At 34.2% G+C, this 26454-nt stretch overlaps 5 protein-coding genes, 2 non-coding genes and 1 pseudogene across 11 annotated transcripts; 4 read left to right on the forward strand and 4 right to left on the reverse strand.

Annotated features, from left to right (window-relative positions):
• The first annotated feature begins 3975 nt into the window (after positions 1-3975).
• LOC106415851 (helofensin-3-like) lies at positions 3976-6641 on the forward strand. 3 transcript variants are annotated; one of them, XM_013856656.2, is made up of 2 exons: positions 3976-4125; positions 6095-6641. In XM_013856656.2, the coding sequence occupies exons 1-2, from the start codon at positions 4068-4070 to the stop codon at positions 6508-6510; spliced, it is 474 nt and encodes a 157-aa protein (XP_013712110.1). In that variant the 5' UTR covers positions 3976-4067; the 3' UTR covers positions 6511-6641. The 3 variants fall into 3 exon arrangements, with proteins under 3 accessions (XP_013712110.1, XP_013712111.1, XP_022563692.1); XM_013856657.3 differs by lacking the exon at positions 3976-4125 and adding an exon at positions 4500-4626; XM_022707971.2 differs by lacking the exon at positions 3976-4125 and adding an exon at positions 5569-5698.
• On the forward strand, positions 4692-4806 carry LOC125595916. Its single transcript, XR_007330718.1, has one exon. It is a non-coding gene; the product is annotated as a small nucleolar RNA snoR98 (small nucleolar RNA).
• A 1936-nt stretch (positions 6642-8577) lies between the features above and the next one.
• On the reverse strand, positions 8578-10607 carry LOC125595914 (F-box/FBD/LRR-repeat protein At1g13780-like). 2 transcript variants are annotated; one of them, XM_048771300.1, is made up of 4 exons: positions 10415-10607; positions 9333-10286; positions 9122-9262; positions 8578-9051 (listed from the first exon to the last, which is right to left on the reverse strand). In XM_048771300.1, exons 2-4 carry the CDS (start codon positions 10281-10283, stop codon positions 8746-8748), a joined length of 1398 nt encoding a protein of 465 aa, XP_048627257.1. In that variant the 5' UTR covers positions 10284-10286; positions 10415-10607; the 3' UTR covers positions 8578-8745. The 2 variants fall into 2 exon arrangements, with proteins under 2 accessions (XP_048627257.1, XP_048627258.1); XM_048771301.1 differs by having other exon boundaries at positions 8578-9048; positions 10415-10605.
• Positions 10608-11645: 1038 nt separating this feature from the next.
• LOC125595912 lies at positions 11646-13617 on the reverse strand (annotated as a pseudogene).
• A 219-nt stretch (positions 13618-13836) lies between these two features.
• Positions 13837-15862, reverse strand: LOC125595911 (F-box/FBD/LRR-repeat protein At1g13780-like). Of its 2 annotated transcripts, none has more exons than XM_048771299.1 (3): positions 15678-15862; positions 14421-15523; positions 13837-14323 (listed from the first exon to the last, which is right to left on the reverse strand). In XM_048771299.1, exons 2-3 carry the CDS (start codon positions 15507-15509, stop codon positions 14021-14023), a joined length of 1392 nt encoding a protein of 463 aa, XP_048627256.1. In that variant the 5' UTR covers positions 15510-15523; positions 15678-15862; the 3' UTR covers positions 13837-14020. The 2 variants fall into 2 exon arrangements, with proteins under 2 accessions (XP_048627256.1, XP_048627255.1); XM_048771298.1 differs by having other exon boundaries at positions 13837-14326.
• Positions 15863-17113: 1251 nt separating this feature from the next.
• Positions 17114-17227, forward strand: LOC125595917. The gene has a single exon (XR_007330719.1). It is a non-coding gene; the product is annotated as a small nucleolar RNA snoR98 (small nucleolar RNA).
• Positions 17228-20472: 3245 nt separating this feature from the next.
• Positions 20473-24065, forward strand: LOC125595910 (probable inactive purple acid phosphatase 1). Its single transcript, XM_048771297.1, has 10 exons — positions 20473-20714; positions 20803-21005; positions 21072-21163; positions 21242-21308; positions 21373-21495; positions 21574-21666; positions 21744-22085; positions 22162-22367; positions 22787-23222; positions 23652-24065. The coding sequence occupies exons 2-10, from the start codon at positions 20823-20825 to the stop codon at positions 23955-23957; spliced, it is 1848 nt and encodes a 615-aa protein (XP_048627254.1). The 5' UTR covers positions 20473-20714; positions 20803-20822; the 3' UTR covers positions 23958-24065.
• On the reverse strand, positions 24041-25537 carry LOC106416010 (ninja-family protein AFP2-like). The gene is made up of 2 exons (XM_013856832.3): positions 24641-25537; positions 24041-24575 (listed from the first exon to the last, which is right to left on the reverse strand). Exons 1-2 carry the CDS (start codon positions 25218-25220, stop codon positions 24226-24228), a joined length of 930 nt encoding a protein of 309 aa, XP_013712286.2. The 5' UTR covers positions 25221-25537; the 3' UTR covers positions 24041-24225.
• Between the last annotated feature and the right edge of the window lie 917 nt (positions 25538-26454).

Below are 26454 nucleotides of genomic sequence, written 5' to 3' on the forward strand. Positions count from 1 at the left end.
AGTTTTCGCCTTGCATAAATTCGCTTCTTTACCCGCACCCTCTCGGTGATTCCTACGGACCAGTTCCACCTTTGCTGAAAAAACAAACATTTTAAAAAAGATTTAAAAAAAAATAATAATTATTTAATTAACAATATAAAATTAATAATATGTAAATATAATTACCGCAAAACATTTAAACCACGTCGTCTTGACGTGATCGGGAGTCATGGGTCCAGTTGGATAAAGGCCGTCATAATATCCCTTCATCGTCTCTGAAACGCTCCGGCTAACACGGTTGTTAGCCCCAAACCTGCAAATATAACAAATTTGTTAAAAAAATTGATCAAAGATTTAAATTTTAAATTAATAATTTTATGTACTTACCAATAAGTACCGGGGGTCTATCGGGGTCCAGAACGTGTAAACCCTCTCGTCCGGGCTGGGCAAGCAAATCCTCGACGGTGTATCTTGCGAATGGTGCATGAGCTGGCACCCGCAAATCGGGATGAACTGCAGCTGGTGGGGCAGGCTGATCCGGGGCGACAGGTGGAGCTCGTGGGGGAGGCATCTGAGATGGAAGAGGAGGAGGGGTCGAAGGAACTCTCCGAGATGTGTGAGAGTCTGGAACTGTCCCGGAGAAGACGATGGACCGCTAGAGGAAGATCCATCGCCAACAAATCTGCATACGTAGGTGCAGGAGCTGCTGGTCTCGGTCTAGGAGCCATCTAGAAAATTTAAAAAAATTAAATTATATATATCCTAAACGAATTGGTTAAAATAATTTTCTAAACTAATCATCTAAACTAATTCCGTTAACTAATCACCTAAACTAATTCCCTAAACTAATCACCTAAACTAACAACCTAAACTATAAAAAAAAAAAAAGGATAGAGAGAGAAAGTTACCTTAGAGGGGGAGAGGAGTTAGGGAGGAAGATACGAGCAGTGCTCGTATCTTCGACTTCTCCCATATATATAAAAACGGTTTCCTTCGTCGTAACTTCCTCGTAACATTACGACGAAGTTACCAGGCCCGTGTTTTTCCATTTACGACGAAGTTACCAGGCCCGTGTTTTTCGATTTACGACGAAATTACGTCGAAACATTGGTTTACGACGAATTTACAAGGCCCACGTTTACGACGAAGTTACCAGGCCCGCGTTTTTCCATTTACGACGAAATTACGTCGAAAAATCGGTTTACGACGATTTTACAACGCTTAACCCTAAACACCGAGAATGAAATCCCTAAACCCAAGTCACATATCATCTAACATCATATCTCTTCTTCTCTACTACTTTGTGCTCTTTCTCCAACTTAAACTCTAAAACCCTAAAACTCCAAATAAGTTTTTTTAAATTAACACAAATACATATTATATAAAACAACATTTGTTACACATACATTAGGATGGTAAAAAAACAATATTTCTTTAAACATACGTTACAATAGAGAAATACAACATCAGAGACATATATTACATCACTCTAAATCGTTTTCGTTCTCATCAATATTACATCACTCTAAATCGTTTTCGTTCTCATCACTATCATTACAATCATCATCGTCGCTTCTCTCGAACAGGTCTTCACGTGCTTCATCTGTCGCATCTTCGGGAATATCTTCATATTGAAAGTTTTGCGGGTCGATCAAAAGGATTTCATCAGTTGGTTGTTCTGGTACCTCAACTTCATTGATAGCGCCTTCTTCTTGCAAGGGCGGTTCTTCTCCAGCGACAATGCGTCCACGAGGTGTAATTTGCATCACTAATCATATCTTGAACCCTATCATGATCTACCATCTGCTCATGATCTTGATGATAATTATATCCATTATGCAAATGATTCGGTTCTTCACTATGATGACCATCCTCAAAATTATTATTACTACTACTAGCTTCATTTCCCCCATAACCCTCTCCATGTTGATACCAAATGTAGTATTGTGGTGTAAATCCTCTGTTTACTAAATGCTTCCATACAGTTTCACTACGTGCAAATTTTGAATTCTTGCATTTCCGACAGGGGCAGAACATCTTACCGCTTTCCTGTGTGATCGGTGTACAGCCCGCCTGGTGCATGAATGTCTCTAGCCCGCTCAGAAATGCGTTTGTCACCCTCCCGTCAGAATCTTTGTGCAAATACATCCAACTCCGTAACTCGTAAATACTACCGCCACCGGCCATTTTTTCTTAGATTTTTTTTTCAAATTTTTTTTCTGATTTTCTTTCTGATTTTTTTTCTCCCGTTTGTGTGTTGTGAGGAAGAGAGTTGTGGGAAATGACATATATATAGAGAAATTTTCGAGTTGGGTAGTTGAAAAATAACAACGATTTTACAAGGAATATTTTACATGGATTTTACATGGTTTTAACATATTATTTACAACGAATTTACGACGAAATTAGGTAAGTTAAAGCACATTGAATACACGTTTTCACCTAAATATAACGGTAACATGATTCGTTGTAATGTCGATGTAAAGTTTACTTTTCGACGTACTTGCGTCGTAATATTACATGGCGTTTACGACGAAATTTGGTTTCGTTGGTTTCGTCGTAATTGCGTTGTTAAGCCACCAGTTGCTATTTCTAAGACGACGATAAGGAACCTGTGTCGTTCGTCTATCTGCCAATTCAGTGGAATGACAAGGAGAAAGTGGACGGAAGTGCAGCTGGTTTGTACTTGAGAGGAACCTTTGACGATGGTTGGAGGTTCCTTTCAAGTATAAACCAACTGCACTTCCGTCCACTTCTCCTTGTCGCTCCACTGAATTGGCAGACAGACGAATGACTCATGTTCCTTATCGTCATCTTCGAAATAGTAATTGGTGGCTGAATGAGGAACATAGTCTAAACGCCATCAGGTTCGAGAGGAAGAGAGTTGTGTGTTGTGAAGAAGAGAGTTGTGGGAAATGACATATATATATATAGAGAATATAACAATGATTTTACAAGAAAAGTTTTACATGGATTTTACATTGAACATTTACAACGACTTTACAACGAATTTAGGTAAGTTAAAGCACATTGAATGCACGTTTTCACCTTTATATAACGGTAACATGATTCGTTGTAATGTCGATGTAACGTTTACAACTATTTCGCATTCCACGTACTTTCGTCGTAAACTTACATTGACTTTACGACGAAATCCTTTCGTCGTAAATTACCATGGAGTTTACGACGAAATAATGTCTCGTCGTAATTGCGTTGTAAAGCCCATGTAAAGTTACGAGGAAATAATTTCGTCGTAAACCGCCGTTGTTACTGCTACGTTTTCTTGTAGTGATTGTAAATAAGTTGGAAAACTTAAGAATATTTTATATTTGTACTCTTCTTTTAATAGAGTAGATATACATAATACATAAATGAATACAAATAAATAATAATATATAAAAATTATTTACAATATAACATTTAACATTTTAATTCAAAAAAAAAAAAATATAACATTTATCGTCCGCAATTCTTAAGCTAATTTAATAATAAGGAAGCTGCACTATACAAGCTACATCCCTTTGTACATGAGAAAACCAATTACAATGGACGATTATTCACGTCGTTGATAGAGGTCGACGAGCTACAAACGTCCTCCACTACACGAAACAGATATTTTAGTATCTGTGTACGTTTGAAGTGGTTCAGAGATTCTATGTTCATGATGCATTTCAAAAAAAAATGTATTTTATATTTTATACTACAGTTTGCACTACAATTTTGGACTTTTTGGTTATAAAAAAAAAGTAAAAGAAATTTAGATCCATTCATCTATTACCCAAATCCATTAGTATTTATTACATATATCATTTTTAATCGAATTTTTTGGATTCCTTTAGAAACTTTTACACAACATGGACTCACGGATGACACGAGTCCTGCAGCTTTTAGTATGTAAACGTATAATGGTGAAAAATGTGACGATTCCGTCAACTTAGCTAAAAACTAGACGTTACAACAATTACCACCCATCCATGTTAATCTAAAAGGCATTATAAATTCCAATGAGGCATAGCGTAGTTTCCACTACATTCAAAATATTATATCTATAAAATTTATCAAAGAAATTAAGAAGCGTTAATTTGGAGATGAAGCAAGTCTCTTCCAAGCTTGTATTGATGATTTCTCTTATTGTCAGTGTCTTCCGTAAGTAAACTAAGTATATGTCAACTATAGTTTCATCCTTTTGAGCAAAAGCATATGTCAACTATAGTTTAATACTGTCTTCCAAGAATATTTCTAAAGTTTTTATTTCGATGGACTTTCCATGGTCTCAACCGCCAATAACCTGTTTTTATTAGTGGAGCACTCAGTTGTTAAGAAGTTTGACAATAATTAGACTAACTAATTAATGATTAAATGCAGTCAGTGAATGAAAGTAGTGACTCAGTTTAGTTGGAAAGTTTTGTGTCCATTGACCGCATTTAGTTATTGTACATCCGTTTTTTTGACCTTAACGATTGTAGACCAAAACGTTCAACCTATATATTAATAACCTTACCAAAAATCACTGCTTCAAATACATTATAAAAAGCTAGGAAGAATTGATTAGCTTCACAACTGATAAACACAAAAACTTCTACCCAAAAATGAAGAAAGTGTTCCCTAACATTGTTCTATTGTCTTTTCTTCTCGGTGTTGCCTTCCGTAAGTATACTACTTATCATTCATTTCATAATATGATACACGCAATCGTATATATGTTTATACATGAATATATAATTAGAATATACATAAATGATTACTCCTGTCATTATACTATTCAGATATTAATGCTTGATTTTCCTCTCTTCATGGAATTTCAAGTTTGGCTATTCTGTTACGTACATTGATGATTTTTTATTTCCAATTATTTCATTCAGTTTTGAAAAAAAGAAGTTTTAGAGGCGTATTAAGGTTTATGTGAGAATTATAGTTTCCGTACAAAAAAATGTTAGAAGTAAAAGTATATATTATTGACGTGAACCTTTTGCAAGATGAAAAAGGTTTTATTTTGAATGGATAAATAATTTTCATTAAATAAAATAAACTAAAACTTAAGATTTCATTAAATAATAATATGTCATTAATATAATTTTTGATTCTTTAAAAATCATAAAATAAATGATATATCTAACAAGATCCATTATGGATGAATTAAAATTGTATAGTAATATCAATTTAAATTGATGCTATTTAAGATTAATAAATAATAGTATATTAACTTTCAATTAATAGAAAGTATCAAGTAATAGAAAAAATCTTAAAGATTTTGATTTTTTTTAAAAAAATATTTGTAACTATTGATTTCTCCCATATATGTATACTTATCAAATACCATAACATATTATATTTATTTTCTTTTGATTGTATAAAAGTTATTGCATTATTAATATTTTATTATAATAATTAATAGTTTGATCATTTATGAATAAATATGTTCAACCCGTAAATTAATGACATTTAGAATATAATTTAATACCATTGAGATATTCTAATATATCAAATTACACTAATAACATTGAATTACTAAAAGAAAATTAATATTACAATATATAATACTATTATAATATTGGTAAGATATTTAGTGAGTATTTTCATCATCTAAACTCCATTATAAAAGCTAGCTATGAAGAAAACATTAGCTTCACAATTGAGAACACAAAAACGTCTACCCCAAAAATGAAGAAAATGTTCCTTAGCTTTGTTCTATTGTCTTTTCTTATTGGTGTTACCTTCCGTAAGTATACTCCTTATCGTTCAAGTATACTCCTTATCGTTCATTTCACAATATGATACATGCAATCGTATGTATGTTTATACACGAATATATAATTAGAATTTTCATAAATAATTATTAATTTATGCTAATCTATGTTCTAGAGGCGTGTAAGGTTTATGTCATGTGGAAATTATAGTTTTCGTATGAAAGAAAAGTTGGTAGTGAAAGTAGAGAGACTTTTATTATTAATACTTATTTTTACTAATTTTTTTAAGTTCCATTTTCCTTCTCAAACTAGATTTGACCCAAAACGTGCAAACTAGTGGTATAAACTAAACTTTATAAATCATTTCGTTTTGTTGACAAAACAACCAACCATGTTTGGACTAACACATTATTCGTATGCATGACAAGATCTTGCAAATGGAGCCGACGTGAATCATCAAGGGCAATGTGATTCAGACCTTGAGTGTTATACCATGCGTAGTTGTCAGAGAGGTCCAGGATATTGCGATCAGAAAGACGGAAAGTGCAAGTGTCCAAAATTACAATCCGTGGATACAAATGGGGCGGACGTGAATCATCAAGGGCAATGTGACTCAGATCTTAAGTGTTACACCATGCGTAGTTGTCAGAGAGGTCCAGGATATTGCGATCAGAAAGACGGAAAGTGTAAGTGTCCTAAATTACAAGTTGTGGATACAAATGGAGCGGGCGTGAATCATCAAGGGCAATGTGACTCAGACCTTGAATGTTATACCATGCGTAGTTGTCAGAGAGGTCCAGGATATTGCGATCAGAAAGACGGAAAGTGTAAGTGTCCTAAATAGAGAAACAAATAAACATGACAAGAACACATATGAGTCTTATGTACCCGACTTAAACATGGGCAATTTGTATCAAACTGCCCAAGTATAAAATATGTATCCCAAAAATAAATAAATATATTATTAAAAGACTATTCATGACTGTTATCTTTCGAATCATTTTTATAGTATTTACTTTTATTGCAATTCTTGTTATACCAATACATTCCCTGGACATAATGGTCACACACGATTTTACTTTAACACTAAAGTATTGTGTTTTGTGACTTGGGTATCTATTCTATTAAAAAAGAATCACTCTGAAAAAATCTACTTATACAAGGTTGTTTGGACTATTTCCTAAGAGTTAATAATTTCATGGTCCTAATTAAATTTCTCCTAACAATATATTTTCATAAATTTCTCTGATTTTCTTTAGATATTATAAGTGTGTCACTCCTATATTTATGGTAACTACTATATTACCTTCTATAAATCTCACCCCTTGATTATAAATTTCTCCATTTAGTTATTGATATCCCATATACGATTTACTAACCAACATTTTTTTTGATGCAATAATATATAAACTCGTGGGTCCATAGACTAATCTATTATGTATGTGACCATATATATATTATATAATGTTTATTTTAATTCTTAAATTCATATCTCTATAAAACGAATGGTATGGTGCATATCACCATTAAATAGTACATGCCATTTGAATTAAAATAGTCTGGTAAGTAATACATGTATTTTTTTTAAAATGAGTTAATGAATTATGATAAATAATTATCACAAAATCATGTTTTACTATAGAACCGATCAAACTTAGTAGTATATTATATTATTTTCAGTTCATAAAAAACGATATTAACATATAAGTACTGAACAAATTTGAAAAAATGCATATGAAGTTAGTTAAAAATTATCCTCGGGCCAACTTATTTAATTGAGTTTTTACTATAATTCAGATACAACCACTTAAACTATATTATGGAAAATTAAAAAATACAAATAATTTAGAAAATATTGCTCCATATTCTCTCTTTTTTTTATAAAAAAATAAGTTGACTTGATTTTTACTTATGAAGCACAATTACTAAAATCCAAAATAATGATTAGTATTTTTTTTTGGGCAACAAATAATGTTTAGTATAAAAGATGCTTAAATACAAGTCCACTTCTGTAATTCAGTTTAAATAACAAAATAAATTTACAAATATAATTAGGTCCAGAATTAATATTTATATTATTTAAGTTTCAAGCTTGCAGGTTTCCGCGGGTTATTCAATCATATATTATATACTAAACACATTGAGATTGGTATAAACTCTTCACTAAATTTGGAATACCTAAGTTAAACAAGATTTTTCTCTTTTGAAAAGGTATTAACCCTGTGTTTCAAAGCTTGATTCAAAAGTTTGAATTGAGTTTAGAAAAAACATCATCCAATTTATATGAGATTTTATCGGTTCAACTAATATTGGATAGCGGGTTAATGATAGTTTTTATGATTTTACCGATTTTTATCAGATTTTTATATATAAGATTTTAATAAAATTCAGACCAGATTTATATGAATCACCTGATTTACTTCTGAGACTGTAGGTTTGATTCGGGTATGAAAACACTGCTAAAACTATTAAAAGTTCTACAATATATATACTATTAGATTAGCCCAAAATCTACCAAATAAATTTTTTGTCTCATCAACTCAACAAATATAACTCTTACAAAATACACACAAAATGCAACGATGACGTTGTAACATAAGAATACACATATAAAATCTAAAATAAACTATTTGATAAATTATATAATTTTAAACTAAAATTCTTTTACTTTTTCTATATAATAACACTTTATAACTTAATAATATACTTCAAAACATCAAAACCAAAATAATAATTCATATCAAACAATATTCTTAATCGGAAAAAAAACCCGCGCTTTTGAAGCGCGGATCAAAATCTAGTACTAATTAAATGTAAACAATCTAAAGACATTCAATACCGTAACCAATTTTCCATTTAAACTATCAAAAATTCTAAATTCTAAATTCTAAATCATTAAACCCAATTCAAACGCAAGAGAATGTAAGATCATCATTTATATAAGAGATATCCAAGAAACTGGGATTGGGATGGGACTCTCAAAAGAGAAAAAAAGGAAAACAAGATTCGCAAGTCATGAAGAACTTGTATCAGCACCAATGGTCAAAAGGAATCCAACCAGAACTAAGAAGAAGACTCATCAAATGATAACGACCTCCTTCATGGCTCGAATGATAATTTCACATCCTGTAGAACGTTTTGTGAGTTTATTAACCTTCTCCCATGTTTCTGATTCCAGAACATCTCGAGGATCATAAGTTGTGGGGCTCAGAATGAGTTTCTTTAGCACTGCTGAATTTCCAAGAAAGTAACTTGTTGCTTTCATCTTCCCTTCCTCCAATTCAAGTTTTTCTTGTATCTCAACACACTCAAGAGTCGATGACACACACCGTGGCACATCTGTGAGTTCCAATCCCTCCCCCATCTCCTCTGAGTGAACAACCTTCTTCAAACACAAAAAAGGCTAAGTTTTCAATAATACACATCCATAAAACATAAAGAAAAAATGGCTTTACCAAGACTAGGTGTTTCAGATTGGGGAAACACTCAAGAAAGGCTGGCAAAAACTGCAATAAATTGCTATGGAACATTGCTTGTAAACGGGACAAGTTGTTGAACTTGGGAATCATTTCTGCTTGTGAGTAATACTCAAGGGCCTGCAACACGAATATATTTAATATAGAAGTGAAAGGTATTAAATAAGTCCATGAATATATAAATATGCACCTTAACTGTTTTGGCAGAGATGATCATATGCCTAACACTCGATATCCCATTGAGAAAATCACGGATCTCATTGCTCTTTGCTAAGTTCCAGGGATTAAAGATCACGCCAAACTTGACAAAAAACTTGATATCAAGCTCAACCACCAACAAAGAAGTCAGGTTCTTTACCACAATGCTATCAAATTGATCCTCTCCGAGACTCATATGCTTTAGCCCCGGAGCATCAATCTCAAGCGTGCAATTCACTCTCGACCTGCAATCCCTAACCTGCCTAAGCGGCAGCACACGGAACCTCTTCAAACTCTGAGCCCTCACACGCATAACCGTAAATTCATCATAGGCAACTGCATAATCATCATCCAGATCTCTCAACAAGGCCAGCTCCTCGAGAACAGGACACCCTGAGAGAAGCTTCTCCAGATGCACACGCCATTTAACCTCTTCAAGATGCATGAATTTAAGACAAGGCATGAAAACAAAACCAGGATCATCAAGACCAGAAGACGTGAGCTTCAAGTAAACCAATGTCTTGCTCGTGTAGAGATTCATAGGCATGAAGTCGACACAAGGATGGTGAAAAGAGTCGTCCTCTATATCATAGGTACTACTCTCAACATCGAGATGCTGCGTCCCCCGGTCAATCATTATACCGATCCGATCCCTGAACCCGTCTATCATCGTGTCTCTGCACTTAACCTTGACTTTAAACAGCTTTGACTCAGGGCTAGACTCGAGAAGCTTGTCAATGAAGCTTAAGAAGCTTAAGAGCATTTCATCAGCATCATAAGGAATGGCAGATAAGTTTAAGTCAAGACCGGGAACGTTTAGATACAGATTCTTCCATCTTGTTGACAAAACACTTGTCTGCACCGATTGTTTTGACGGAAGGAAAGAGAGTATTTGAGTAAGCAATGATTCCGGCAATTCGCTAATCCTATCGATCCCAGACATCACCTTAAGAGCATCAAAAAACAACATATAAAAAAGAGATCTTGATCGAATCCTAGGCGTTGAAGAGTTTCTCTAATCAATCACAATACAAATGAAAAGAAAGACTCGATGGGGGTTTCTGAGGAACTCACCGTGGATTGGGTTTGAGTCGCCGGCGGATTCTATCGGCGGGAGTGATCGAAAGCGAGAGAGAAAAGTGATAACTTTTCTTTGTCTGAAGACGGAACTGTCGAACTGATTGTTCAGAATTTATACGGAACTGATTGTTCCGGTTCCATGAGAGCGTTTTAAAAAATGAAGGCTGTCTTTATTGTCTATATATTATATATATTTCTTTTAATTTTTTGACAAAAAAAAAACAATATTTATTTTATTCGTTATATTTTCATGTTGAATGTCATTGTAAAATTCATGGAAATCGATTGTAATAGTAGAGTATTTTCAGGAAAATTGCATATTTTCCATTATCAGCATTAATTTTTATATTTAGGAGATTTTATATCTAACCAATCTTCCCAAAAATCAATTTTTGTGGCTAATTAGAAAAGCAAATGAAAAAGGAATATAATAACAAGGGATCTGTTTACAAATTGCATTTAATAAATCATAAATACTAATATTTTTAAGAATGAATATTCGATCTGATCCGGTATATGTATATATACATATATTCAAAGAATTATATATTTATATAATATAATTATTATATTTTATGTAATTTTACAATTTTTATTTATTAAATTGATTATTTTAGCTATTAGAGTGTTAAAAATATATAAATGTTTATTTTTAATAGTGATTTAAACATTGTAATAAGGTTTTATTATTTTAAAATTTTATTTGTTTCTGTTGTTTTTAAATTTTTATTTCTTATACACGAATCGAATCATATATCTAATTAAAATATATTTTTTATGGACATTCGAGCACAGAAAATTCGGGATAAATGTGAATCAAATCGAATTGTATAATTAATTTATTCGGACAGATCAGATCACAAAATCCTTTAAAACTCTTAATATTCGATTCATGTCCACTCCTACCTGGTAGCTAGACGACTCCTATGATGAAGCATTCTTTTCAGCTGACATGTTCCGGCTGCAGCAGCAGCCATACCTGAATCGTGAATTAACCTAACCACGTTCAGGAATGACAGAACCAAACTCAAAAAAAAAAAAATTGCCATCTCAATATAAAGAGTAAAAGACTTCTCAATGTAGAAAACACATTTTCTCTCGACTTCTTCTTTCTTTCACTCTGTTTTTTCTCTACAATAGCATGTTTATTTTATACCATTTTCAGGAATTTATATTTTATAGTTCATATAAAGTATTTTCTTATCGATAAATGATTCAGATGAAAAGAATTAAAATCGAGAAAATTTGATATTTAAAAGTATAAAACATGTAAAACCAAATTTAAGAGAGTGCAATATCATCATTATCAAAACATCCAAGAAACTGAGATTGGGACTTTTGGAAGAAAAAAAGAAGAAGATTCGCAGTCATACTGACGATGGTCAATGGAATCCAACCAGAACTAAGAAGAAGACTCATCAAGTGATAACAACCTCCTCCTTCATGGCTCGAATGATAATTTCACATCCTGTGGAACGTTTTGTGAGTTTATTAACCTTCTCCCATATCTCTGATTCCACAACATTTCGAGGATCATAAGCTGTGGGACTCAGGATGAGTTTCTTCAGCACTGCCGAGTTTGCAAGAAAGTAACTGGTTGCTTTCATCTTCCCTTCCCCCAATTCAAGTTTCTCTTGTATCTCAACACACTCTAGAGTCGATGAGACACACCGTGGCACATCTGTGAGTTCCAATCCCTCCTCCATCTCCTCTGAATGAACAATCTTCTTCAAACACAAAAAGGCTAAGTTTTCAATAATACACATATCCATAAAACATAAAGAAAAAGTGTTTTACCAAGACTAGGTGTTTGAGATTGGGGCAACACTCAAGAAAGGCTGGAAGAAACTGCAATAACTTGCCATGGAACACTACTTGTAAACGGGATAAGTTGTTGAACTTGGGGATGATTCCTGCTTTTGAGTAATGTTCAAAGGCATGCACTGTCATCCCAAAGATGATCATATCTCTTACACTCAATATCCCATTGAGAAACTCGCGGATCTCGTTGCTCTTTGATACGTTCCATGTATTAAAAAGCACGCCAACCTTGACAAAAAAACTTGATATCGAGCTCAACCACCAACAGAGAACTCAGGTTCTTTACCACAATGCTATCAAACTGATCATCTCCGAGACTCATATGCTCAAGCCCCGGAGCATCAATCTCAAGCGTGCATTCCACTCTGGAATGGTAATCCCCAACCTGCCTAAGCGGCAGCACACTAAACCTCTTCAAGCTCTGAGACCTCACAAGCATAACCCCAAATTCATCATTCCCAATTGCATAATCATCATCCATATCCCTCAACAAGGTCAGCTCCTCAAGAACAGGACACCCTGAGAGAAGCTTCTCCAGATGCACACGCCATTTGACTTCTTCAAGATGCATGAATTTAAGACAAGGCATGTAAACAAAACCAGGATCCATAAGACCAGAAGAGGAGAGCTTTAAGTAAACCAATGTCCTGCTCGTGAGGAGATTCATAGGCATCATGTCAACAATAGGATAGAGAGAATTGTCGTCCTCGAAATAATAGATACTGCTCTCAACATCGAGATGTTGTGTCCCCCGGTTAATCATTGTACCGATCCGGTCCTTGAACCCATCTATCATTGTGTCTCTGCACTTAACCTTGACTGTAAACAGACTTGACTCAGGGCTAAACTCGAGAAGCTTGTCAATGAAGGTTAAGAACACTTCGTCAGCATCATAACGAATAAAAGAGCAGTTTAAGTCAAGACCAGGAACACTTAGATACAGATTCTTCCATCTTGTCGACAAAACACTTGTCTGGACCGATTGATTTGTCGGAAGGTATGAGAGTATTTGAGTTAACAGTGACTCCGGCAACTCGCTGATCCTATCTCGCCCAGACATCACGAAAGAAGACCCTAACAGTATAATAATTAAAAAAAAAAGAGATCTTGATCGAATCCTAGGCGTTGAGTTTTTCTAATCAATCACAAAACTTAAAGACTACAAATGAAACGAAAGTGATCTAAAGTTTCTGAAGAACTCACCGTGGATTGGATTTGCGTCACCGGCGGGAGTGATCTAAAGTGAGAGAGAAAAGTGGTAACCTTTTTGTCTGAAACGGTACCGATATCGTTTAGTACTTGTACGTTTGAAGCAGTTACGGTTCCATCTTCAAAAGAGCGTTTCAAAAGTAAAGTGTATTTATTGTATATTTATAAATATCTACTAGACTAAATAATAATCCGGCCTAATTATTAGTTTCGTTATTTTTAATAAAAACACATTAATGTACTTCTGTTTTTTCTCTACAATAGCATGTTGAACTTGTAGTATTTAACTATTTATACCATTTTCAAGAATTTATATTTTATAGTTCATATAAAGTATTTTTTTATCGATAAATGATTCAGATGAAAAGGATTAAAATCGAGCTGAATAAACTCAAAAAAAAATTGATATTTAAAAGTATAAAACATATAAAACCAAACTTAAGAGAATGCAAGATCATCATTATCAAAACATCCAAGAAACTGAGATTGGGACTGTTGGAAGAAAAGAAAAAAGATTCGCAGTCATACTGACAATGGTCAATGGAATCCAACCAGAACTACGAAGACTCATCAAATGACAACGACCTCCTCCATGGCTCGAATGACAATTTCACATCTTGTGGAACGTATTGTCAGTTTATTAACCTTCTCCCATATTTCTGATTCCGCAACATTTCGAGGATCATAAGCTGTTGGGCTCAGGATGAGTTTCTTCAGCACTGCCGAGTTTCCAAGAAAGTAACTGGTTGCTTTCATCTTCCCTTCTTCCAATTCAAGTTTCTCTTGTATCTCAACACACTCAAGACTCGATGAGACACACTGTGGCACATCTGCGAGTTCCAATCCCTCATCCATCTCCTCTGAATGAACAACCTTCTGCAACCAACACAAAACAAAAAAAAAAGAGCTGGGTTTTCAAAAAACACACATCCATAAAAAAAAAACATAAGGACAAGAGTAATGGTTTTACCAAGATTAGGTGTTTCAGATTGGGGCAACACTCAAGAAAGGCTGGCAGAAACTGCAATAACTTGCCATGGAACACTGCTTCTAAACGGGACAAGTTGTTGAACTTGGGGATAATTCCTGCTTTTGAGTAATGTTCAAAGGCATGCACTGTCATCCCAGAGATGATCATATGTCCAACACTCGATATCCCATCGAGAAACTCGCGGATCTCATTGCTCTTTGATACGTCCAAAGTATTAAAAAGCACGCCAACCTTGACAAAGAACTTGATATCAAGCTCAACCACCAACAAAGAAGACAGGTTCTTTACCACAATGCTATCAAACTGATCATCTCCGAGACTCATATGCTCTAGCCCCGGAGCATCAATCTCAAGTGTGCATTCCACTCTGGAATGGTAATCCCTTACCTGCCTAAGCGGCAGCACACTAAACCTCTTCAAGCTCTGAGACCTCACACGCATAACCATAAATTCTTCATCGGTACGTGCATAGTCATCATCATCCAAATCCCTCACCAAAGTCAGCTTCTCAAGAACAGGACACCCTGAGAGGACTTTCTCCAGATGCACACGCCATTTAATTTCTTCAAGATGCAAGAACCTAAGACAAGGCATGAAAACAAAACCAGGATCACCAAGACCAGAAGAGGAGAGCTTCAAGTAAACCAATGCCTTGCTCGTGTAGAGATTCATAGGCATGAAGTCTACACCAGGTAAGGCATGACCAAAAGAGTCCTCGTAATAATCTGTACTGCTCACAACATCAAGATGCTGTGTCCCGCGGTCAATCACTGTACCGATCCGGTCGCTGAACCCGTCTATCAACATGCCCCTGCACTGAACCTTGACTTTAAACAGACTTGACTCAGGGCTAAACTCGAGAAGCTTGTCAATGAAGCTTAAGAAGCTTAAGATCACTTCGTCGCGAATAACAGAGCAGTTTAAGTCAAGACCGGGAACGCTTAGATACACATTCTCCCATCTTTTAGACAAAACACTTGTCTGCACCGATTGTTCTGTCGGAAGGTATGAGAGTATTTGAGTTAACAATGATTCCGGCAACTCGCTGATCCTATCTCGCCCAGACATCACGAAACGAAACCCTAACAGCATCGACAAACAACAAACAGCATTACAAAAAAAAAAAAAGAGAGATCTTTGATCGAACCCTAGGCGTTGAAGAGTTTCTCTAATCAATCATAAGACTTGAGACTACAAATGAAACGAAAAGATTCGAAGGGTTTCTGAGGAACTCACCGTGGATTGGATTTGAGTCGCCGGAGGATTATATTGGCCGGAGTGATCGAAAGTGAGAGAGAAAAGTGGCAAAACAAGCGGTTACGGTTCCATCTTCAAAAGATCGTTTCGAAACTAAAGGCTTGTCTTTATTGGAGTATTGAATATTTCTTTTAGTAAAATATTCTTTTTATTATTGCCATTGGAAAATTCATGAAAATCGGTTGTAGTAATCGAGTATTTTCAGGAAAATTGCATATTCTCCGTTATAAATGTTGTGATTTTTTTTTTTTTTTGTATTTTGTGAGATTTGATATCTAAACAACCTTTCCAAAATTCAGTTTTGGTTGTCAATTAGAAAAGGAAATGAAAAAGGAAAATATAATAACAATTTTGGATTTTTGGGTTATAAAAAAATTAAAAGAGATTCAGATCCATTCATTTATCACCCAAGTTACCCTCCAACTGTTTTATTACGTAAACGTATAGCTCGGCCAGTAGTGATGAACAGGTTGAGGAATCCGTTAACGTAGCTAACAAGTAGATGTTTCAAACAATTACCACCATCCATGTTAACTTTTTTTTTTTTGATAATCCAGGTATCCGGACCTCTCACTTAATCCGACTATCCCACCGCGTCCAACCGAAACTGGCGAGAAAGGTCCTGGAGGCCAAACGGAAACCATGTTAAATCCGCTGTAGTCGGGACTCGAACTCGTGATGGCGGGCACCTCAGCCGAGGTTCCTTTACCACCAGACCACGAGGCCCGGTTTTGCATTTCATAGTTTCCACTACATTCAAAATCTTACAACCGTAAAATTGATCAAGAATCGTTATCGTGGAGAATGAAACAAGTTTCTTTCAAGCATGTGTTGCTCGTTTCTCTTCTTGTCACTATTTTCCGTAAGTAAACCAAGTATATGTCAACCATAGTTTAATACTGTTTTCCAAGAATCTTTCAGAAGTTTTATTTTGGATGGACTTTGCATATTTTCGACCGTCAATAACCTGTTTTTTTTGGTGGAGCACTCGGTTATTGAGAAGTTTCACAACAATTAGACTAACTAATTAATGAGAAGTTGAGAACATTCCCAATGATAAAAATGCAGTCAGTGAATGAAAGTATTGACTCAGTTTAGTTGGAAAGTTTCGTGTCCATTGACTGCATTTAGTTATTGTACATCCGTTTTTATTTTGACCTTGACGATGGTAGACCAAAAATTTCAACCTAATTATTAATAAGCTTACCAAAAACACTACTTGAAATACATTATAAAAAGCTAGGAAGAATAGATTAGCTTAACAATAGAAAAACACAAAAAAAAAGCTACCCAAAAATGAAGAGAGTTTTCCTTAACTTTGTCCTATTGTCTTTTCTTCTTGGTGTTGCCTTCGGTAAGTATAACTTATCGTTCATTTTCTAATTTGATACATGAAATAGTACATATGAATACACGAATTTATAACTAGAATATACAGAAATAATTACTCCTGACATTATACTATTCAGATATTAATGCTTGCTTTCCTCTCTTCATGGAATTTCAAGTTTGACTATTCAGTTACGTTGATGATTATTTTATTTCTTGAAAGTGGTAAACATGTAATTTTTCCATTATTATATTCAATTAATATATATATATAAATAAATATATACTATGTTTTAGAAGCGTATTAAAGTTTATGTGGGAATTAGTTTCCGTACATAAAAAATGTTAGCAAGAAAAGGAGATATTGTGAACCTTTTGCAAGATGACAAATGTTTTATTTTGAATGGAGAAATAATTTTCATTAAATCAAATAAACTAAAACTTAAGATTTTCATTAAATAATTATATGTTAGTAATATTATTTTTGATTTTTTCTGATATTATAAAATAAATTATATATCTAACAAGATCCATTATGTATGCATTAAAATTGTATAGTAATATCAATTTAATCTGATACTATTTAAGATCAATAAATAATATATTAACTTTCAATTAATAGAAAATATCAAGTAATAGAAAAAACTTAAAATTTTGAAATCTTAATAAAATTATCTGTGACTATTGATTTCTTCCTTATATGTATATTTATCAAATACCAACATTTTGTATTTATTTTCTTTTGATTATATAAAATGTATTGCATTATTAATATTTTATTAAAAGTATTAATAATTTGATCATTTGTATTTATTACTATTTTATTGATTATATAAATAAATATGTTTAACTCATAAATTAGTTACATTTAGAATATAATTTAATACTATGATATATTCTTTACTTAAAAATGAATTTAGTAAAAGAATTCTAATATATCAAATTACACTAATAACATTGAATTACAAAAGAAAATTAATATTACAATATATATTAGTGAATATGTTCATCATCTAAAATACATTATAAAAGCTAGCTATGAATAATAAATTAGCTTCACAATTGAGAAACACAAAAACTTCTACCCCAGAAATGAAGAAAGTGAACCTTAACTTTGTTTTATTATCTTTTTTTTCTTGGTGTTGCCTTCCGTAAGTATACTACTTATACTACTTATTACACCAAAAAAAAAGGTATACCACTTATTGTTTTTTTTTGGTGTAAATGTTAAGTTAATTTTTTTTTTAAATCAAAAAAAAAAGTATACTACTTATTGTTCATTACACAATATGATATATGCAATCGTATATCTGTTTATACATGAATATACATAAACTTATGCTATCGAAATCTCTGTTCTAGAGGCGTTTGAGGTTTGTCATGTGGGAATTATAGTTTTCGAATGAAAGAAAAGTGGTAGTAAAAGTAGAGACTTTTATTATTAATACTTATTTTTACTAATTTTTTCAAACGATATATTTGACCCAAAACATGAAAACTAGTGGTGTAAACTAATCTTTATAAATCATTTTGTTTTGTTGACAATCCATGTTTGGACTAACACATTATTCATATGCATGACAAGATCTTGCAAATGGAGCGGACATGAATCATTTAGGGAAATGTAAAATTGACGTTGAGTGCTATCACATACCTAGTTGTCAATAGGTCAAGGATATTGCGACAACAACGGAGTTTGTAAGTGTCCTATATTACAATGTCACGCAAACCCTGACTGCCTTGGCATGCGTTGTTTTCCCAGAGCTCCACCATATTGCAACAACGGAGTTTGTAGGTGTCCTAAATTACAAGCGGTGGAGACGAAGAAACGCACAAATGGAGTCGACCTGAATCATCTAGGGGAATGTGACACTGACCTTGAGTGCTATACTATGCCTAGTTGTAACAGAGGTAATGGTTATTGCGATCAGAAAGACGGAAAGTGTAAGTGTCCTAAATAGAGACACAAATATAAATAGAGACACAAATAAACATGAGTAGAGCATATATGAGTATTATGTTCCCGACTTGAAGCAATTTGTATCAAACTGCCCAAGTATGATATATGTATCCAAGAAGATAATAAATCTCCTATATATTATTTGTGAAACGTTACAACTTCTTTTGTATCCACATGTCATCACTAGGATGATTCTTAGAATTGTTAGAGAAATAGGTTGGTCCATCTAATTATATAATAAACTTTTTATTAAACTAACCATAAATTCATTATTAATGTCATTTATTATTTCCTTAAATAAAGATTACGGAATTGCCTAATGTGGGTAAAGTATATATGACAATTAATGATTTTGAATAATAAAGATCTGATAAAAACAAATGTATCTTCTATCAATTTCGTTTAATTTAAAACTATTAAAATAATTTTTAAAAAAACACAATAACCATATTATAAAAATTTAGATTTTTCTGTATATTTTATATTTTGAATTTTTAAAAATGACTATAAATTATTAAAACTGTTAAAAGTCTCACATTCAAATTTTGCGATCCATGGTTTAAAATTTTTGTTATGACAAAATACAAATGATTACAAAATCATATAAGTAAAAGTCTAATTTATTTAATCATTAAGATTTAAAATATATATGTATATATATATCATTCTAAATTAAACTATAAACCATATTGAATAAATAAATATTTTAGTTTCAAAATTTACTTTGAATAATTTTTTTTGATAAAAGTTTTGAACTAACATTGATAAATTTTTTTAAATTATCAATTACTAAAATTATTGATCCCACAATGAAAATTTTGTTATCAGTAATTTAAAGTTTTTGCTATTAAAAATACACATGATAAAAAAAACATATGAGTAGAAAGCATCATTTTAAAAAAATAAAATAGACATTAATATTAAAAATATATTGTGTATGTTAATATCATTTAAATTTAATTACATATCCTACCAAATTTTTTAAAAAATGTTTGGATTAATAAAATTGATTTATACGTTCGCACCAATTTAATTATATATGTAATAGTTACTGACTTTTAATTATTTAATATATATTTATTATTTCATAATATGTAAGAATATATAATACATAAAATAATTTATATATATAATGTTTATTCCGCGCAAGGCGCGGATCTTAATCTAGTATATTATTAAAAGACTAATCATGACTGTTATCTTTAGAATCAATTTTAGTTTTTATTGCAGTTCTTGTTGTACCAATACATTCTCTAGACATAATGGTCAACACGATTTTACTTGACACTAAAGTTCTTGTCTCCTATAGTGTTGTGTTTGTGACGTTGGTTAGATTATCTGGGTTTGGGCCCGGTTTTGGGCAAAAAGAAAATCCGACCCGACGTTAAACCAGAAGAATCTTTTCAGTAGTACATTGTTTTTAGCAAAGACATTGTTAGATGGGATTAGATTCGCACTCTTCTATTTACGGCAATAAAAAACTAAGAGTTTCCTGACATAGAAGCAAGTTAAAATCCAAAAGTCAAAACAAAAGAGTACGAATCTAATTTAAATTTCTAGTGTGAATTCTACTCTAATGTCATGAAAGCTGGCCGTTGACGAGTAAAGTCTTGATAAGCGAATCTCAATACTGGATATTCTCCAAAATCTTAAACTCCTCCCATTTTTCATTTTTCTCCGATTGCTTCGATTTCGTTTTTGATTAAAAGACAAAACGGAAGTCACTGGTAATGTCCTCATTCTGCTTTGTCCGAATCCAATTACTTGAAATTCGATTCTTGTCAATTCACTAAGTGTTTCTTTTTTGAGTTTCAGAATCTTTCCCTCTTGTAGACATGAGAAACCACCAACCATCCGTTGCAGTCCTGGTGACTCTTGTAGTAGTATTATATCTTTGTGGAGGAACAGTGGAATCTCATAAAGACCAACCTTTATCAGGAATTGCTATCCATGAAACAACATTCCATCTCAATGACAAAGCTCATGTCAAAGCCTCTCCAACACTTCTTGGATCTAATGTAATAACCATTTAGATCCTTTCATACTCTTTGATGAAAAATTCCTAAACTTCAATAATCTGGCAGGGTCAACATAGTGAATTGGTGTTGGTGGAGTTTAGCTCTCCACACCCATCAGATGAAGATTGGATTGGAGTGTTCTCTCCTGCAGATTTCAAGTATATACTATTATATTAAAACATTCCTTCTCATGAACTAGAGTTGTATGTTTTTAAACACTTTTGTTGTTCCTACAGTGTTTCCACTTGTCCAGGAGATAACAAAATGGTGAGCCCACCTAGGCTTTCTTCAGCTCCTATCAAGGTTTGTCTTCTTCTCTCATAACATTGTTTCTGCTTTTTATCATTATCTCATTATCTCTTTACAGTTTCAATATGCAAACTTTAGTAATCCAAGATACAACACTACTGGAACCGGTTCCTTAAAGCTTCAAATCATCAACCAGAGATCAGATTTTTCATTTGCGCTCTTCTCTGGCGGCTTGCTGAATGTAAACACTCATCCACTTACAATTTTCTCTAGTTTTAAAGTTTTTTTGAAGCTAACCCTTTACTTGGTATTGTGTTAGCCCAAGCTTGTGGCAGTCTCAAACAAAGTAGCCTTTGAGAATCCAAATGCACCAGTTTACCCTCGCTTAGCGCTAGGCAAAGAATGGGATGAAGTAAGATCCTCTAAAACCCTTTTTGATTGCTCAATGTTCACTTAAAAGAAGTTGAAATGAGTTTTGTCTTTTAACAGATGACAGTGACATGGACTAGTGGTTATGGACTCAAGATAGCTGAACCTGTTGTCGAGTGGGGGGTTAAAGGAGAACGTAAACTCTCACCCGCTGGAACATTGACCTTTGCGCGCAACACCATGTGCGGTGCACCTGCAAGAACCGTGGGATGGCGTGATCCTGGTTACATACACACAGCTTTTCTCAAAGAGCTGTGGCCTAATGCCAAGTATACTTATAGAGTTGGGCATAGATTGTCCAATGATGCATTTGTGTGGAGTAAAGTGTATCAGTTCAAATCCTCTCCATTTCCAGGACAAAACTCTCTCCAACAAGTTGTAATCTTTGGAGACATGGGAAAGGTTTGGTACTTTGGTCTAAAAAACCATATAAGATTGTTTTATTGTTATGGTAGCCTGAATACCACTTTTGTTGCAGGCTGAGGTTGATGGCACAAACGAGTATAATGATTTCCAACGAGCTTCTCTCAACACCACAAAGCAGCTTATTAAAGATCTAAAGAAGACAGATGCAGTGTTCCACATTGGAGATATCTGTTATGCTAATGGATACCTCTCACAGTGGGATCAGTTCACAGCTCAGATTGAGCCTATTGCTTCCACTGTTCCATACATGATTGCAAGGTTTTGCAATTTTCATTACTTTCTAATTGGCTTTCTTGTAGGCATGCGGTTTCGGTTATTTCGGTTCGGGTATTTCAGTTTCTATTTATTCTTTGGCGACAATTCCACCAAAGTGAACAAAAAAAATTCGGTTCGTTTTTGGTTAATATTGGTTTTTAATTTTATTTCCGAAAAACCATTTTTTTGGTTTTTAGTTAGAATTTGGTATAATTTTCTAAAAACGAATATTTATTTGTAAAATTTGGTTATTTCGATTAAATTCTGTTATTATTTAAAAAAATTGAAATTCGAACCAAAAACCGAATCACTTTTCAAAACCCTATGGAACCGAAAGCTAAAAAATTTGGTTTGACTGGTTCAGACAAAATCCGCATGCCTACTTTCTTGTTTATGAAGTCCTGAAAATAGACTCTATACAGTGGAAACCATGAGCGTGACTGGCCAGACTCAGGATCGTTTTACCAAGGTTTAGACTCTGGAGGAGAATGTGGTGTACCAGCTGAGACAATATTCTATGTACCTGCTCAAAACAGAGCTAAGTTCTGGTACTCAAGTGACTATGGGATGTTTAGGTTCTGTGTGGCTGACACAGAACATGACTGGAGAGAAGGAACAGAGCAATACAAGTTCATCGAGCAGTGCTTAGCATCAGTAGACAGAAAAACACAGCCGTGGCTGATATTCTTAGCTCATCGCGTGCTCGGTTACTCCTCCACGTCTTTCTACGCGGAAGAAGGCTCTTTTGGAGAACCAATGGGGAGAGATAGTCTACAGAAGCTATGGCAGAAGTACAAAGTAGACATTGCAATCTACGGACATGCACATAACTACGAGAGAACATGCCCGGTTTACCAGGTAAACATACTGAACTATTTGAATAATTCTGATATTTCTGTTTATAAATAGTATTTTTAGGATATTTCGTTACGTGAAACTAAATATAACTCAATTTTTTTAAGTATATATAATATTTATTTAAAAAGTTCTAGTACTGGTTTTGGTTCGGTCTTTTTATTTCCAGAGATATAGAATCCATATAGTTACTTATAAAATTCAGTTCGGTGTCGGTTATGTACGGTTTGGTTCTTCGGTTTTGGATGGTTTGGTTCTTTGGTTTTGGATAAATGTGTGGTGTCAGACAGTTATGTACGGTTTGGTTCTTCGGTTTTGGATGGTTTGGTTTTTTGGTTTTGGATAAATGTGTCTAGGCCTATAGTGAACGGTGGTGATTCTTTAGAAAAACAGAACCTTTTAATCTTTATGTTGCTTGTTTGTGTGTGTTAGAGTGTATGCACGAGTGATGAGAAAACCAATTACAAGGGTACATTCAATGGGACGATCCATATCGTTGCTGGAGGTGCAGGAGCTGGTCTTGCTGAGTTCTCTGATCTCCAACCGAACTGGAGTCTGGTCAGAGATTATGACTATGGATTCCTTAAACTAACAGCGGTTGATTACTCTAATCTTCTGTTTGAGTACAAGAAGAGCAGTGACGGAAGTGTCCATGATTCGTTCAAGATATCAAGAGATTATAGAGACGTCTTGGCTTGTGCTGTTGATAGTTGCCCTGCAACTACACTTGCCTCATAAACAAGAGAATCTTGTAACTCTTTGGTTACATTTGTTTCCATTGTTAAACTGTTGTAGTGATAACTCACATCAATTATAGTTACTGGCAAAATAAGAATCATTTAATCATTTAATGATTCTTGATGTTCTCAAGTATTTACACATGAGAATCTTGATCTTCATCAAGGTTTGAGATTTGGCAATTCATTCTTAAAGCCAAACCAAGCAGAAGAAAATTAAAAACATAAGACAACTAGAAGATGAAACAAGAAGACAAGATCCTTTCATGTCAAAACGTTGAAGGAGAAGTATTGACGACGATATGCCGAAGAGGACGATCAACATCACCACCACCACCGTGTTTAACAAACTCAGCAGGCGTCAAGAAACTACCATGGCAAATGCACATGATCCTAACCTCCTCTCCTTTACCATACTTGTATAGAATCCCATCGACACGTCTTCCGTTTGGACCGTGACCTTTGGTGAACACACACGGCATGTCGAACAAACCGGTAGACGAAGCCGTCCCTTTGCCTTTAGCATTCTCGTTCTCATTCCCGTGGCTTTCGCTGTTATTAGATGAACATCTTGTCACGATCTTGGGGCTTATTTGGTCACCACAACTGTTTGATGAACCTACAAGACATCAAACATAAAGTCTCAACACCAAAGCAATGTTACGACTAATCTTGAAAACCTACCTTGTTGACGATTCTTGTTGTCCAGCTCCGACAAGCTCGACGAGCTACCTCCTCCTCCATGGGAATCAACACACACTTGTCTAGGAGAAACCAAATGTCTCTGTAGAAACCCGCTTTTACTAGCGTTGACCCATCTCTCAGACTCAAACGACGCCGTTTGGGAGCTCTGTTTCTCGCATCTCCTCCTCTTGGCTTCCATTCTCCTAAGCGACTGCATCTCTTTCCTCTTCCTCCATTCCTCCTCCATCTCCGCCGGCAGCGACGTCGTTCTCGCTAAACCCACCGTGTAATTCTCCGGCTCGACCGCCTCCTTGTCAGCTACGATAGAGCTCTCAAACGGCATAGTGCTCAAAACAGAAGAAGATCGTTTAAGCTTCCTCGGAGCCTTGTCTACTCCGAACCGACCTCCTAAGGACAAACCAAGATTCAGCTCAACCGCTGTCTCATCTTCGCAGTCGGAAGTTTCATCTCTTCCGTCAACGTTTTCAGACATGAAGCCTCGTAACAGATCTCTCGGGAACTTGTTCATGTCAAGAGAAAGATTTGTTCCTCTGTTCCATTCCCTTGCTTCTTCCCCCATTAGATTACAAAACAACACAACACAAAGCAAATAAATAATAAAGTTTTTTTTTTCGTTTTATTTCTCAGATGATGAAGGAATGAAGAACTTAACAGAGACGGTGAAGAAGATGAAAAGCTTTATTTTGAAATTGACTAGAAGAAAAAAACCCTTTCGGACATTAGAGAAAATGAGAAAGAGAGACGGACGACAACCCCCTTGACTGAGAGGAGGCAAGTGGCCGCCGAGTGAACTGTCTCAACGACACGTGGCCGGTGGATTACGTCGGCGTTCCATAATGCTGCTTCAAGAAACGTGTCTTAAAGCAACTGAGTTCGCCAGTGTCGCGACACGTGTCCGCCAGTTAAAAAAGATCCGTCTTCTCTTTTGTCTTTATGGCTATAACATAAAGTTAATGAACTTAAGAAATATTACAGATTAATTAACACAAATTCAACTTGATTCCATATCTTAAAACAAGATTATTATTTATTGCCGATGATAATAATAGAATTTAAAAATGAGATTTTGTCTGCTAAAAAATTAATCAAAATTGCCTTAAACTTTTTGATTATGAAGGAATGATTAGAAAAAAAAACATAGTATAATTGAAACATTGATAATTCTAGCGACTCGACAACGTCACTCACGTGGGACGGTCTGTAGGTCCCATGAGGAAGCAAGTTGATTGTGAAAAAGTGACGGAGAATAACACTTCCATTGTTTATAAGTAATTTAACTACTATAAAAAGGTGAAATCAATAATTTAGTAAACTAGAAGACTAATTGTAAAGTATTAAGCTAAAAAGTTTGATTATTGACTAATCTTTTGATGGAGAAGTGATTAATAACATAATAAGGTGATTAAGTCAAAATGTCTTGAGAGTTTCAGTTTACTGAATCAGTGATAGTTAGCTGCTGGAGAATGAAATCTTATAAATTGAAAAAGAAGATTTGTAGAATCTTTTGGTGTGTCACTTTATTGAGTCAAGGGGGACTGAAGGAGAAGATCTTTGGACAAAAATCTCTTATAGACCAAATGGTCAAAAAAAATCTAGAGCATCCAAAATAATCTACATGGACCAATTAAAGGGAAATGACGATTTTGCCATTAATAAAAGAGTAATATGAGCCATTGGATCGTCACATCTATGTTTTAATCTTGGTCATACAACTTCATACATATCTAATTCTCCCTCCTTCTCTTTCTTTAATCTCAGCCACTCACATCCACACAATCTTCGTTATCTCATTC

The sequence above is a fragment of the Brassica napus genome, unplaced genomic scaffold (assembly GCF_020379485.1).
Source record: "Brassica napus cultivar Da-Ae unplaced genomic scaffold, Da-Ae ScsIHWf_1095;HRSCAF=1559, whole genome shotgun sequence".
Classification (NCBI taxonomy): domain Eukaryota; kingdom Viridiplantae; phylum Streptophyta; class Magnoliopsida; order Brassicales; family Brassicaceae; genus Brassica; species Brassica napus.

Excerpts from the sequence above, each read along its gene's own strand:
- LOC106416010 (XM_013856832.3), bottom strand. The coding sequence starts at position 25,220 with ATGGGGGAAGAAGCAAGGGAATGGAACAGAGGAACAAATCTTTCTCTT. Across the intron at positions 24,576-24,640 it reads CAACAAGAATCGTCAACAAG|GTTCATCAAACAGTTGTGGT; the intron begins GTAGGTTTTCAA and ends GATGTCTTGTAG.
- LOC125595910 (XM_048771297.1), top strand. The coding sequence starts at position 20,823 with ATGAGAAACCACCAACCATCCGTTGCAGTCCTGGTGACTCTTGTAGTA. Across the intron at positions 21,496-21,573 it reads TCTCTGGCGGCTTGCTGAAT|CCCAAGCTTGTGGCAGTCTC; the intron begins GTAAACACTCAT and ends GTATTGTGTTAG. Across the intron at positions 22,086-22,161 it reads TCTTTGGAGACATGGGAAAG|GCTGAGGTTGATGGCACAAA; the intron begins GTTTGGTACTTT and ends CTTTTGTTGCAG.
- LOC125595914 (XM_048771300.1), bottom strand. The coding sequence starts at position 10,283 with ATGTCTGGGATCGATAGGATTAGCGAATTGCCGGAATCATTGCTTACT. Across the intron at positions 9,263-9,332 it reads TCTCTGCCAAAACAGTTAAG|GCCCTTGAGTATTACTCACA; the intron begins GTGCATATTTAT and ends TTCGTGTTGCAG. Across the intron at positions 9,052-9,121 it reads ATCTGAAACACCTAGTCTTG|AAGGTTGTTCACTCAGAGGA; the intron begins GTAAAGCCATTT and ends TTGTGTTTGAAG.
- LOC125595911 (XM_048771298.1), bottom strand. The coding sequence starts at position 15,509 with ATGTCTGGGCGAGATAGGATCAGCGAGTTGCCGGAATCATTGTTAACT. Across the intron at positions 14,327-14,420 it reads ATCTGAAACACCTAATCTTG|AAGGTTGTTCATTCAGAGGA; the intron begins GTAAAACCATTA and ends TGTTGGTTGCAG.
- LOC106415851 (XM_013856656.2), top strand. The coding sequence starts at position 4,068 with ATGAAGCAAGTCTCTTCCAAGCTTGTATTGATGATTTCTCTTATTGTC. Across the intron at positions 4,126-6,094 it reads TCTTATTGTCAGTGTCTTCC|ATCTTGCAAATGGAGCCGAC; the intron begins GTAAGTAAACTA and ends ATGCATGACAAG.